At 31.6% G+C, this 15,596-nt stretch overlaps 2 protein-coding genes across 2 annotated transcripts; one reads left to right on the plus strand and one right to left on the minus strand.

Moving 5' to 3' along the window:
* Positions 1-802: 802 nt before the first annotated feature.
* LOC106791946 (cyclic AMP-dependent transcription factor ATF-2) lies at positions 803-3,844 on the minus strand. Its single transcript, XM_014757978.1, has 7 exons — positions 3,532-3,844; positions 3,332-3,425; positions 3,070-3,218; positions 2,671-3,005; positions 2,333-2,576; positions 1,861-2,212; positions 803-1,777 (listed from the first exon to the last, which is right to left on the minus strand). Exons 1-7 carry the CDS (start codon positions 3,658-3,660, stop codon positions 1,353-1,355), a joined length of 1,728 nt encoding a protein of 575 aa, XP_014613464.1. The 5' UTR covers positions 3,661-3,844; the 3' UTR covers positions 803-1,352.
* Positions 3,845-10,141: 6,297 nt separating this feature from the next.
* On the plus strand, positions 10,142-15,025 carry LOC106791942. Its single transcript, XM_014757977.1, has 10 exons — positions 10,142-10,600; positions 10,781-11,018; positions 11,760-11,945; positions 12,715-13,074; positions 13,624-13,700; positions 13,782-13,882; positions 13,959-14,058; positions 14,207-14,248; positions 14,672-14,785; positions 14,870-15,025. Exons 1-10 carry the CDS (start codon positions 10,142-10,144, stop codon positions 15,023-15,025), a joined length of 1,833 nt encoding a protein of 610 aa, XP_014613463.1.
* Positions 15,026-15,596: the final 571 nt, after the last annotated feature.

The following is a 15,596-nucleotide window of genomic DNA, read 5'->3' on the forward strand; positions in this document are numbered from 1 at the left end:
ACTTAACTGAACTTATACTTATTAACAAGCGATTTACTAAGTTTCTGAATGATGAATGTTCTACGTTTATTAGTATCATTTAGTTGGCCAATGAGTAATGTTGAAATGTTTGATAATTTATATGTAAGATTTTGTTTATAGTTAACACTTATTGTTAGTATTTATAATCGAACATTGTTAACCCTTGGCTCTCCGCATGTTTTTTTTGTTCCACTGCCTACCAGCAACTCCGGCACATTTTCGCAGCGAAACGAATGAAACGAAGGATTCTTATTTTAAGTGAGAAAAATTACACGTGCTTGTAAATGTTTGACATTTTATTTATTATATACATTTGCAAGTCTCTTCTTGTCAATGAGAAATAAATTTTAAATTTTATAATTCACCATGGTGTGATACCTTTCGAAACAATCTCCCATGTGCATTCTCGGTTTACTTGGGCAAGTGTCAGAATATTCACTCCTATCACTCAAATCTATATTCTCATCACAATAATTATTTTTCTCCATACTGCTAACAGCAAAATGGGTAAAAAAATTATTCAATCGTAACAGTAAAGAGACTGAGCACGTTTTAACAACAGATAACAATTGCCATCGCCAACAATTGCGTAACATCTTAAGTGTATTCATTATAAAAACATTTCCGCAGCGGAACCTGCGGAGTTACGGAACAAATGACCGACGGCTCCGTAGCGGAGCCAACGGAGCGCCAAGGGTTAATATTTTATATTTAAATAAAAATATATATATCTAAAATAATAAATAAACATGTACAAAAATACTTATATATATTATATATATATATGTATTATTCTCTAATGTATTAATACTTATATATATATATATATATAATATGTCTTTATCTTCTCATGTCTGCCTCAAGAATTGTTAAGCTTTTCGTTAAAGAAAAATTAGTATTACACGTTGTAAGATTATATAAACTAACAGTTAAGAGGCATACACTACTGCTAAATTATATCAAAATGATGCATTAATAAAAATATTTACAAAAATAATTTAGGCACAGTTGACATACTAATAATTAATAAAATCTCGATAATAGTTAATAACAATTAATATATATATATGTCTCTTTGCACTCTCCCTTTTATGGGTTTTGAATCACCTTTCTACGAATACCTCATATCTATCCAATATCACCAAAGAGAGGTCCTGTCTTTTTACCACCCCTCTGGAGTTAACAACACACGGTTTTTATTTTTTTCGAACGAGTAACCCTTCCATTTAACTAACCGTGCCCACGTTTCTTAACTTTAATAATCTGACGGGAACTAATAAACAAACGTGGCCAAGCCGCGTTGACTTATACAATAATTTAATTAATTGTTTTTACGTGGTCGTACTTTTCGACCAGATCTGTCTAATTTCGTAATTAGGATTAAGTCGTATAATTTTTCTTTTCGGTGATCCCTCGTCCGATCTCATAGTCGGATTTTGAACGATCATTATTTGTGGTTGTTTGACATCATTGTCTTTCTCTGCCATGAAATGAGTTACCTCAATTAATTCTATACCAGGTATATTTTTTACTATAGTCCCATTCGAAATAATGGGAGTCATAGTTACAGGTCGTTGTTCAACTACTTTTGGTAAAATTATTGGATTTTTTATACAATTGGAGGCTAATTTTTTATTTGCTATATCCGGAAGTACGGTTGGCAAAGTTTTTATTGAAAGAGTATTAGTTGATCCCGTTGTATCGATCGAATCATTATTCACAGATATTATTTTGGTTCCTAATACCACGCCATTGCCTAAATGAATAAATAAAATAAATTAAACATTTAAACATTTAATTATTAAACATAGAAATTAATAATTTCGTTTATCATCATACCTTTTTGCATCTCTTTCGTTACTGGGCAATCTTTGTGCGCGAGTAATAAAGTTTTCAATTTTGTCAACTCGTTACGCAACGCTTTAACTTCCGATTCTAAAATTGAATTAGTTTCATTAACCTTGGTCATAGTTTTTTGTAAATGCTGAACCCAAGCTTTACGTTTCTCCCTAGCACGCATCGAACTTGCGCGATTACGTTCAAGAAGATCTTTTTTTCTATGTTGGTCAATGTTTTGCTTGGAATTTTCTTCTTTACAAGGTTGACTGATATTATCTCGTACAGCCGTAATTTTTTCGGGAGATTTTTCATTTTTAGTGTTTACTTTCTTCGTTAGAATTTGCTGTAGTTTCTATAATTAAGTAAAAAATATATACCTTCGTTTACTTAATTATTAATAATTTATATATATATATATATATATATATATATACATTATATATTTTTTTTGCGTAAATAAATTATATATTACCATTTTCGCAAAAGTCATTTTGGATGGTAGAACTTTCTTAGATTCCGAAATTGGAATATTGATTCGTGGAAGTTCTGATCGCATCAGAACGTTTTGTTGTTTTGTGTGTTCGATTGTAGAAACATGAGAAGAAGGAGATGTGTTAGACGATTGAGAAGATTCGTATATTGGATTGGCAGAAAGTTGCATTAATTTACCATCCGCTGTTTTCAAGAGTAATTCAACTTCTTCTCCGTTTATTGATCTATATGAAATGTTATTCGATTATTAGAGTTGATTTTACACAGTTATCGTATAGAATCATAATAAATTTTTTAATAATACGGGTCGTTCCTTACAATTTTGAAGAAGATTGTTGCATTTCTCTTTTAGGAGTAACAGACACATTTAAATGTTGCAGTACGATACTCTCTGCGTGTAGAGCTGTAGTTTTGGAAGATGCAAGCATATTCTCCTTTATAAAATGAGATTCGTTTAATTGTAGACTTAAATCGGAATAAGTTTGAGTTCCCACTGTTGATTTTTCTTTGGACATCGTAGGCTTCCCTATTACTGTTATAGGAGTAGAACATTCTTGGTTAGTTTCAGAAAGAATATGAGTACCATCGGACAATACATCTGCGATATGTGGAAATATGTGAGGTGTATGTAACGTGTCATCAGTAGTTTCCACCTAAAAGTTACTTTCATTAAGTTAAGAATATGTCTAAAAAAAATAAGTCTATGAATGTTTTTACCTCTCCTGGTACTGTAAGCGTTCCAGTATTCCTTGCTTCGACTGCTCTTCGAAAAGTCTCTTCGAAAGGATTAACATTTTGTAAATCTTGAAATAATCCAACTTCTTCGCAGTTACGAATGAATCTAGTTGGTGTCGGTGTTTGATCAACTGCATATATGTATATAATAAAACATTAATGCTAATTTATAATATTATTTGTCGACATATGTATACCTGATAATATTATTTTATGTATTTCTCCTATAATATTCAAACTTTACCTACAAATCCTGAATTTTTGTCATTGTTTTCTAGATTTAATACCATGTCGTGCTTCTTTCTATGAATTGCTAAATGATCTTCATCAGAGAAACTCTAAAAATGAAAATATGTAATATGTAAAAAAATAGGAAAATTGAACTGATATTATTTTTAGCATTTACATAAGAATTGTTTATGCAACTTCTCTTATTGAACTTACCATATTGCAACCTGGTGACGTACAAATAAAATGTTTCTCAACATCGCTCATAATTACTATAATGACTTTTTTTATTTTTATCTTAAACAGATTTAAACTGTAAGAGTTAATAAAACAACGATTTAACATTCACAAGTGATACAACGATACATCGATAACAAATAAATAATGATATCATTGAAGATACACCGATTATTGTTTTATTTAAAATCGTATACATTTTAATTGAAACTCGAATAATACGAAAGTAGTAAGGATACAATCAAATATTCGATAATAAAAACTTGGATTTAAAATATTCATCACTGATCTTTTTTGACAGAACACTGCAAAGGTTATGATCATTTTTAAATACGCTATAACAAACATTATCGTACTGCCATCTAGTGTCTATAAAAAATATTAATTCTTTTCAGTCGGTAAAGAAGAGAACTTAAACATTTATCTTAGGAGTAAAATCCATCTTTAAAGTTGCACTATCGATCGCTAGAGTGCGTTACCTATCAAGATCGATAAAAACATTGGCGCGATCTACATTACCGACTTTTATGAAAAAAAAGGTTTGTCTATGACAAAAATATTAAATCCAGTTAGTCGATAAATATTATAGAGAGTAAGAGAAGATATATATATATATATATATATATATATATATATATAATGCTTAATAAAAGATTATCTTTTTAATGTATCGTTAAATATACTATAATTTCCATTGGACAATTTGACCTATCTTTCGAACGAAGTGAAACCGCATGTTGAAGAAAACAGATTGTTTTCTTCGAACGATTCTGACTTTCTATGAAAGTAAGTTTCGGGATTTGCGGGCTCGCGGTCAGTGTATCAAATAGACACGATCGTATTACAAGGTACAGTAGAAACTAAAAATAAAATAAACAAAATAAAAAAAAAAACGACAGAAGAAAAAAGATCTTGCTACTATATATAAATATTTATTAGGTCAATAATTGGATAATAAATATTCTAAGTAATATAATGAATATTTTGCTTAAAAAAAAAATAACTGACCTAATAAATGTATGGAAAGAAAAATTTAAAATGATCATCACGCGTGAAAACATTTAGAAATATCCAGATTATTGCTGGATATTTAATAAAAAAAAAAAAAAAGTAAAGTATAATTTGAACGATAAACGACTCAGATATATATACGTATAAATAGAAATGTAACGAAATAAGAGAAAATAAATGTTCTGTAGAGTCCTGTTTTGGTCCATCGATAGAGAGTGAGGAGCTGGAGAAGGGTCCATGGAAGCTACATGGAGACACATAAACTACAAACACACTCACATATACACATAGACAGATAGAGAACGAAGAGAGTGGTGTCTCGGATGCTGATGTGTTTCTGTTCCTCATCAGTAGTCACTCGCGTTCCGCGGTGGTCTATTCACAAATTCCTTCGTTCATTTGTTGAGAGAACATTTTTATCCCTTCCCTCCCCCCACCATCACTTAAGAAAAAAGAAAATCAAATTAATCCTTAATTCGATCGTAATAATTACTCATTTTTTTTTTCCTAATATAATTTATTGTCACAGTGATCTCGAATTCTTATTTCATTTTACTTAATTTTTGAATATCACACACGTACACGCACACATACACGTGTAATATAAGCAAGTATACTAAAGTACATATCGTAAGTAAGAAAAAGAAAAGTGTTCGGTGTGAAAACTTAACGAGAAAGTGTGCGAGAGAGAGAGAGAGAGAGATTAGAAGATAAAAAAAACGATGATTCGTCTATCATCTTTTGTTTTTTGCGTACGATTGTGAAAAGAGAGAAGGATCACTAAAACGCTTGAGTTTGGCCGTGATCTTGTTAGTTGGTATTTCTTTCGATATTCAGTTCCCGTGTCGGCGACCTTGATCTCGTTAGAAATCCAGGTGAGACATTACGAGAAGGCTCTAAGGTTTTATAGGATTATTATACTTCGTGTTTTTGTACTTTGCGTGCGGCCTTATGGACATTTATTTCCTTTAAATTAATAACAATCTAGTGGTTTTTTATTTCGGTATTTATTTAAAATATATGTGCATAACTTCAAGGGGGATAGTTTTAGAGTACGCTAATGAATATCTATAATTAAATAATTAATTTTTCTTGAATGTGCGACTAGAAGAATGTATTAGCATACATTGTTTAAAAATCCAAATGTTGTTGAGAAAATGCACGTGTATATTAGTGTAAAATATTTTTGTTTCTTACGAAGAGAATATGAAGATTGTTTCGATAATCAGGTTTATCGATTATTATCAATAATTTGTGATTTTAATCAAAGAATACCTAATTATAAAAATTGTACGAGTTTGTGTTTAAGGTATATACTTAATTTTTCCAATGTCGAACAACATAGAATTGGAAAACGTCATACTTCCGTGAGCAAATTATAATTTATTATAAGAGAATAGTTAGGTTTAAGAGGTAATCAAAAAAGGAAAAGATGAAAATTATCGGTAATTCTAGGTGTGCGGTTTTTGTTACAGTTCAATAAAACAGGTCGATCGATATTAATCGCGATATCGTTGCGTACGGTACAATTAGATTAGTGATGGGGTCGAACAACGCTCGATATATTATTATTTTCTAATCAATTTTTCTCTTAATTACTTCCAACAAATATTCATTAATTTATATTATATGAAAAAAATATTACATATTCCTTAAACACAAACACTTTCTTTCCAATCCATACCAAACCGTGATTATTATGCTCGAATAAAAAAAGTTTCTTTCGTAATTTTTTTCCTGATAAATATAATAACTTTAGAAAGAAAGAAAAGAATAAAATAAAACTTGTTGCACTTTTCCATTAAAATGGGAAGAAACTTTTTTATTCGACTACTTTAAAAAAAAAAAGATAAAAGGAAAAAGGAATGTTAGCGCGCGTATTAGATTAAATTCATTAGACAAGTTTGGAAACTCTAAGATTGGAGAAAGCCTTTTCCTTCCTCTTTCGTTAGTTCTAATAAATAAACAATCAGAGACACTTCGAATTTACATTGGACGAATTGCAGAGAGAAAGAGATAGATAGATAGAAGGTGGAGGATGAAAGGGTGGGGGGGAGGGGGTGGAATCATTACAAACGAATGGCTTCGTTGTCAAAGTCGAAAGTTACCGGTTAACTTTCACTAATAACTAAAGGTACATGAGACGAGGAAGGTCTGGATGGAGGGGGGGTTGAATTGAGAAGGGAGAAGACGATTTGAACGTTACGAAGCATTAAAAGGCGTGCCACTTGTTTCGGTGGCCTGGTTTCATGTCCCACTTTTGAATGGGACTGTACCTGAACGGCTTCGCCACGGTTCGTGAACTCGGCCGGTTTTAACGAGGAAGTACATATGTATAATAATATATACTTAAATTTACATTTTATTTTATAATATATATATTTTTGGTGTTAGGATTATAAATAAATTCTTCCTATTTCTTTTTCTAATAGATAATAAATCGATATAATAAATGAAGAACTTTCTTAATCGCAGTGTTGTTTTCAAACTCGACAGAAAATCATTAGGAAGTATAGTGCGATAGTTATCTTCAGTTTAAAGAAGAAACGTGTAAAGGTGTAAATCGGTAATAATTGAGAATCGTGTTTGAAGAATAAATAAAACGAACGAAAAGTAACATGTTCGAGAGGACGTAAGTGAAAAAATAAAACACGTTGAATGAGAGTGAATTGGGAAATCTTCATCGGTTGTTGGAGGAAAGAAATGGTTGCGTCCACATCGTCCTTCTTCATCCTTTTCGTCCTGATTGGTTTCAGTTTTGCTAATTATAGAAAAAACGATCGATATCTCGACAAATTTGGTAAGAAACATTCATCAAAATTTATATTTAAAATATAAAGTATACGTGGACGGATTGAAAAGTACTGAAAAAAGCAGAACTAATTTTTTGAATTACTTGAAAATATTTGAATAATATACATATATTAATTAATTAATNTAAAAAAAAATATATATATATATATATATATATATATATAGTCACACACATATTTATAATAAATTAATTAGGTATTTCTATTAATCAGATTTTCCGGATAACGAAGAAACTTCGAACAATGTTAATCATCTTGACAACAACAGAAAAACGAGATTCTTCGATGAACTTGGTTGTAAGTTAATCATATTAATCTTTTTTCTTAACACCTTCTTTCTTTTTCTTTTATAATATCCTCGTATCAGATGGAAGAATTACGTGATTCGATCAATCATAGCTCGAATACCTACTACCTTACCTCAGTAGTATTTGATTGGCGTGAATTTTAAAATGTGTTTCACCGAAAGAGAAAGGCTACTCTATACTACTCGTAACTCTCTTCGAATGACAATGAATCTTCTCTTTTACTTTCGGATATGAGCCAACTATTTTCGTCAAAGGAAGAAAAGTAACAAAAAATTAAATAGAAAAAGAAATCTAACATGTCCGTGAACGAGAAGAATTTATGTAAATCTCTTTAAAAATAATATGAAAGAGGTAAGATATATATAACAGGGTGTCTTAATGTTGGAACCAAACGTTATATAACTACGTTACTGACAATGAGGATTAAATGAATGAACAAGTTCACATAAATTTATGCCTGAAAATGATTTTCTTGGAAACATAATCAATTCATATATGTATTATATAATTCTCAATGAATTCAAACATATAGTTTACTACCGGTCACTTGACTACTAATAAATAATATGGGTGTACACACCTCTGGATTTCCCTAATATAAACCTTTCATTCATGCACATTTTACTAATCTACCCACGTGGGTATATAAATGATTTTTCCTCCCTCTCTGATCTGCAGCTATAATGAATTATTAATTTGCTGAAGACACAATCTGCTTAAGTATAATTTACTCGTAGTTACTTTTTCCATCCCCCATCTATCTCCTGTTTCCCCAGGTTCATTTAAGAAAGTCTTTAAAACTTTATTTCATTTCGTGGAACTATGAATGAATAGATATTGAACAATTAATAATTTTCTTATTCCCTTTGATGATTAATGAGTTTCTCATAATTATTTACCTATGAAATTATTTTTATGATATATTGTACGAGCTGAAATCGGATGTACTGCAAGACCGATTCAACCCTCGGCAGATGCAGAGCAAGCTCTACGTATCCACCATGTTACAAAAATCGAGCTAATATACTGGCAGTTCTATGAACTGCGTATCAGATATTAAGCTGATAAGAACAGATACTACACTTTGATCTTAGCTCAATGAGCCGAGAAGCGATATCGAAATGCATAAAATTCGATTTCATAAACTTTTTCATGTAGGAAAATGATTGGGAGAATAATGCGACACACTGCGGTTGTTAGGAAGACTACTATTGTTTGCGGGAACGGGATACTACCCTTCTATGCTAAACAGGGTGTCCAAAAAGGTTAGGATCAAACTCTAAATAGTTCATATAAACTGTCCGAAAATACTTTATTGAAAATATATATGTTTTTAAAAATATATTTATATTTTATTATGCTAGTTAAAAGATACGTATGTATGAAAATCATTGAAAACTATTATTAAAATTATCGTCATCGTGTCAGAAGTATCGCAAAAATAAATGATTTAAAATATAAAGCGACAATATATGTTTATAGAAATCGAACCACGATTGAGAGAAAAAAAAAAACGTTGAAATTTCGCGGTTCACAGTCGAGTTAACGAGGGACAACGAAATTGGAATCGTACTTGAAAGGCCACTTACCGAACGTTTACTTTCTACGAGAACTTATTTCAGGTATATTATAAATGATTTTGTTTTTTAATAAAACACGTACACAATAACCTAATCGATACGATCAAAAAAGTTAAACTCTAAAACTAATAATTATAAAATACTTGAAAAAGTATTATTATTAAAATCAATCATGAGAAACAAGTAATAAAAAAGAAAGGAACAGGTTGTTAAGAATGAAAGAAGCTAGTATTTAAGTAATATACTTAGGAGTCTCCTCATGAAAAAAAAAATAAGAGTGGGGAGCCAATGCAAGACGAAGAGGTGACATCGGTTTGTCTTTGAGAAAGCCGATGTTGGTGAAAGCAGAGAGCAAGAGAGCACCAACAGCAGTAACAATAGCAGCAATGCCAGTCGTAGTAGCTTCCTTGGTGTTCAATCGAAACTCGAGACAGGAACGAGCCGTCAGTCCACGTGGAATATTCCCATAAGTGTTAAAATTAAAAACCTTTAACGTAGGATTATTTGGTGCTATTTAGTGATTAAATTACTTTCTACTTTATATTTTGAAGAAAAATAAAATCAAAGAAAAAGAAACAAAAAGACAATTTACTTTGAGAAAGTTCTTCTTCTTCTTCTTCTTCTTCGAGAGAGAGAGTTTTGATTAAAATTCGTCATGCATAAACCAATGAAAAAATATTTAGATATTATCTTACAGATAGAAGAATCGATCTGTTAATTTATCTATGATAAGAAAATCTATGATGAAGTCGAGTAACGAATATTTTTACATGAGATGAAGTTTAAAGAAGGATCATCGAAGTGAGGAATTATTGTCGATTCGTGTTCTTCACTTTCATTATTTCCTTCTATCTTTTTGTTTCTTCTTTTTTTGATCATGAAGATCGTTGGATCGATCCTTTTAATTATCGTAACAGTCAATGCGATCGAACAGGTTCGTTATGACCTGCAGAACAAATTTTACAAACGTCCCAGTTCGTCCACGACTTGGAAACGGAGTCAATTGGATGTTAGATTAGACGATAGACGAATTGGTACAACTCAAAGATCGATCATTTATCGACAAGATAAACGAAATAGACCATCGTCGATTATTTTCTTAGAAGACGACGTGAAAAGTGAATTGTTAGAAAATGGTAATAATCAAATGAAAAGAGAAAATTTCGAAGAAAGTGAAAGTAATAGTTTTATCGGGGATTCGTCTCAGAATATAAGAAAGTTTGTACGCGAACATCGTGCTATCGAGAGTACTTTGAAAAATGTTGTACCATTGCCAATATCGGAGAAAAATAATTATCAATACGTTTCTAACTTTCCTTATTCGTCACGTCGACCTGTTAATGATGAAAATCAAGAAGAAAATCAAGAAGAAAATGATGATGACGATGATGAAGAAGAAGAAGAAAATAACGAAGATCATGATAATAATTATTCGTTGACTATCAATAACGAGGAAAGAAATAATCGAAATCCACTTGATAATTGGAATGTTAATAAATTTTTAAATTCTTACGAGGAACCTAACGTTGAAGAATTTTTAGAAGAAATTAAACGTAGAAGGAATAACGGTGATTTGGATAAGCTTTTTGGAAGTAATTACAGACAAGGTAGAAGAAGGAAGTTGACCAGTCAACAACAAGGTGTCCTGTTGGTGGAAACACTAAGAAAGAAAAGAAATCAGAGCGACACTGATGATTATCGGGGACACTCTTCTTCGGATTTACAAAGTGGAATTATGGACATGTTAGGCAGAAGTATGTTTTTTATAAAACAAAAAGAGAACAATTATAATAATTATTCTTTATTACATTTTTATCTTTGAAAATTAGAATTCATTTTAATATAACTCAATTGTTTTTCCAGACATTATTTCAAAAACTAAATCATATTTATTAAAATATCATTTGGGTTACTTCTGACATATAATTTTCTGTTCGAACGAAAAGTTAACAGGAAACGGATTCGAATTTCTATTCATAAAGATTTCGTAATTAGGAGAGAGGATAATTAGGCACACCTTTAAGTAAACAATTGAATAAATCGATATATTATTATTATTATTATTACTTAAGCTTTTGAACTTTCGCGTTTGGTTACCGTTTGTCGAGAGTTCTAAATTTTCACTTACGAAATTGTGCTTCGAAACGAAAGCGTCTAGTGACTAGCATTTAACGAGTGAAACAGAGCAGAGGGAAATGGGATCTCTCAAAATGATGAACGAGATGATGAACGAAATGATGAACGAGATAATAACGTGACCATCTTTGTGTGAACAAGGAATACGAGAATTATTTTTTATTTTTTTTCAAAATATATATATTATTTCGATTTAAACAATATATTAAAAAGAAGAACATTTTCTTATGGTCATTGGTGAAATTATTTTTGGTTGATATTGCAAATAATAATATCAAATAAAAGTGTTTCTTACTATAGTATTATAATACTATATACTGCTATAAATTATTAATTTATTTTGTATTATTTGTTCACAGTGATACCACAAACGTGCAAATACAAGGGGACCAAATTTGAATGCGGATTGAGTATAAGTTGTGTCCTGGCAGGCGGTAGACCAGTCGATTTGTGTTCAGGTGGATTAATTTGGAGTTGTTGCGTGGACGACGATGATATTCCAGAGAAAATACCAAAACCAAGTGTTGGATTACTTCAAAATGCCAGTGAGTTGACAAAAATTTAGAATTATTTTTTATTAAATAAAAGAGAGTATTTTGAATAAACTTGATCGCATTAATAATGAAGTCATTAGCGACCACTTTCAATAAATAAAATCATACAGCTATTGACAATATGATTATCCAATGAGGATAGTCAGGCACGTGTGTCGTTAAGAAAACTTCCATTAAGAAATAAAACAAGCCAGGTAGCCTGATTTCTAGAAGTAGTCACATCCGAAATTGCACAATCGAATGTAGAGAGCAAACGGCCAGGTGAGACGTACCTGGCGACACTTTCAAAGACGGTCATTCACGGTTAGTTTCAGACGGAGGAGCTTTTTTTTCTGTCTACCATAAAACTTTGTGCGTGAATTTAATCGGAGAGCTCGCACCATGAAGTTATTTACTTCCTTGTGTTCCTTTGGTGTTTATTTTATTTCTTTATTCCAGATTCAAATTTAACGTTACTCTATTTTTATAATTAGATAATTCATTTCTTTAATAATAATTTTTTTTTCCATTGCTATTTACTGGGTCAGTATTTATAATGAGCTCTTTTCCTGTCTACCATAAAACTTTGTGTGTGAATTTAATCGGAGAGTTCGCACTATGTTTATTTGAAAAAATATTAAAAAAAAAAAAAAAAAAAATAAAGAAAAAATGAGTTAACTATTATTAAAGAAACATCGTTTATCGACAAATTAAAGAAAAATTCAATATTGGAATTAATAATCGAAAGAGAAACGTCATGGTCGAATGTGTTTGAACATAGCATTTTCGATAAATCTGGCGCATCAGCAACCCTACGTAGAAGACAACGTGCATATTTATGGTAACAATTTGAGACCAAGCAAGCCCACGTACATGGAAGATGTTCATAGACCAAGTTATTCCTACATCGTGAACAATCCAAGCAAACCGAGTTGGCAACATCAACAACAACAACAACAACAACAGCAGCACGATCACGATCGTCCCTCTTACGTGACACGTCCCACAGTTTATCGACCACCTACAGTTCAATTTGATTATCCTCAGGACGAGTACGATTCGTCTTACCCTCAGTCCAACACTGGAATCCATGTGCCTGTCGATGATGTCTCAAACTCATTGGATTATTCACAATATCGTGGTAATCGAGAATCCGTATAACAAACAAATTGCAAGTGCACCCAATGCACAAACTATACCTCCTACTACCAAATATTCAAATATATATATATGTATAAGATTTTATTTCTTATTTTTCTTATTCTGACATCAAAGACTGAGACCTATGAGACATATGAACAAAGACAATAATAAAAGAAAATGGACAAAAGAGACGATATGAACATAATGATCACGCTCGAGCACTAGTACTTTTTTTCTTTTCTTCGCAATTTTTCATAAAAAGTTTCCAATGCACGAAAATGCACTATTAAAGAAACCAATGACAAATACGATATATTATATAAATATGGGACGATTCTTTGCACGCTCTATTTAGCACATTATGCTGCAACTGCACGAAATATTTTTCCGATCGAATGGAATGAGAAAAGTTCAAGAGAAACGTTTCTAATATTTACGGAAACACACTGATGGATCGTTTTAATTTGTCAAGCCTTTTTTGATTTTTTAAATAAAATATTATCATATTGAATCAGTTAATTGTTTATTTTTGTATTTGTTTTTTTAGGTTGTGGAGAACTTTACACGAGAAGTAATAGGATCGTTGGTGGACATAGTTCAAGTTTTGGAAGTCATCCATGGCAGGTTAGAAGAAAATAATTGAAAAATGTATTTTTTGCATAGATCCAAAATTTGTTTCTACTATTATTTAATTAATTTTTCTAGGCTGCCATTATAAAGTCGGGATTCCTTACGAAGAAATTATCCTGCGGCGGTGCCCTATTGAACAACAGATGGGTCGTAACTGCAGCACACTGTGTTGCAACGTAAATATCTATTTACTATAATTTGTTCTCTAATACAGTATAACGTATACGCACTATAATGTCTTTCTTCATTCAGGACACCGAACAACAATTTGAAAGTTCGACTAGGTGAGTGGGACGTGAGAGACGGCTCGGAACGTTTGCTTCATGAAGAATTTAACATTGAAAGGAAGGAAGTATGTTAGAATATTTTTTATCGATACTGATACCAATATTAATTATTGGATTGCAACTAAGTGATTGCCAACCAAAAAATCCGCAATCATTTAGTTGTCAACCCAATGCATACGCATATATACATATATATATAATATCATATAACAGGTTCATCCCCAATATTCACCTACGGACTTTCGAAACGATGTTGCTTTAGTGAAATTATCAAGGACTGTAGTGTTTAAGCAGCACATCGTACCAGTTTGCCTCCCGGCTAGAAATCTCAAGTTATCAGGTCGGACAGCAACCGTTGCTGGATGGGGAAGAACCAGACATGGTCAGAGCTCAGCACCTTCCGTTTTACAGGAGGTCGACGTAGAGGTAAATTCAAATGACAGAAAGATTGGATCATTATTAATATGTTGACTGCCGTGAAGATCACCGGTGACCTCCACAAATAATGCACTAAACACAATTATACAACTCCCTTTATCTGGTGTAAACAAAATTTCAACAAAATATGCATTCTACAATAAAAAATTAATGTAGCCGCAAAAATTCACAGGCGAATCACATGATATGGTAATCAACGTATTAATAGTATTATTGAATTGAATTATTTTTTTTTCTTAGGTTATACCTAACGAAAGATGTCAAAGGTGGTTCAGAGCAGCTGGTAGACGTGAAACCATACACGATGTTTTTCTATGTGCCGGTTACAAAGAAGGTGGTCGAGATTCGTGTCAAGTGAGAAATTATTTTGTTAATTACAATATCTGAATTATTTTGTTAATAAAACTTTATTTATATAATTTGTTTCCGTTTCAACAGGGAGATTCAGGTGGACCATTAACCATGTCCGTTGAAGGCAGACACGTGTTGATTGGTTTAGTGTCATGGGGTATTGGCTGTGGCCGCGAACACTTGCCTGGTGTATATACCAATATTCAGAAATTCGTGCCGTGGATAGACAAAGTTATGAGTTGAAAGATCTCACAGAAAAAAAAACATTCTACCGTTCCTTTAAAAAAAAGACGAAAGGGAAGGAAAAGAGAGAGTGTAAACGAAATACTCGAAAGAAAGATCGTGTAGTACGTAAACGTATGTAAAGTTACCAAAGCTACTACCATAAACTTTCAAAAAGAACATACGAATGATGACGTCGAGAAAATCACGACTTTCTTCTGCGTGCGTGCATGTATGCGTGTGTGCGTGAAACTATTCATTTATTTTGAGTAAAAATATGTTTACCTGCGGACGTAAGAATATTTGATGCAAATTATTTACTAAGATGCATTTTTCATCTCGAAATAAATTAAATTAATCTAATCTTTTATATATTGTTACGGATAGAGTCCAAAAGCGATAGATATCAAATATAGATAAGGTAGGTTCCTTGAATATAAAATTGCTTATTTATCAAGACAGGGAATTCAGAAGTACATAGAAGCTCTCAAAGTACCCTTTTTTATCTAGACAGATTCATCTTAGTTACTTCTAGGACCACTAGTGAGCGATAGTAGGTACTTAACGCGATGACGGAAAAACTATTAATGAA

Source organism: Polistes canadensis, unplaced genomic scaffold (assembly GCF_001313835.1).
Source record: "Polistes canadensis isolate GaletaPanama2010 unplaced genomic scaffold, ASM131383v1 scaffold_356, whole genome shotgun sequence".
Lineage (NCBI taxonomy): Eukaryota > Metazoa > Arthropoda > Insecta > Hymenoptera > Vespidae > Polistes > Polistes canadensis.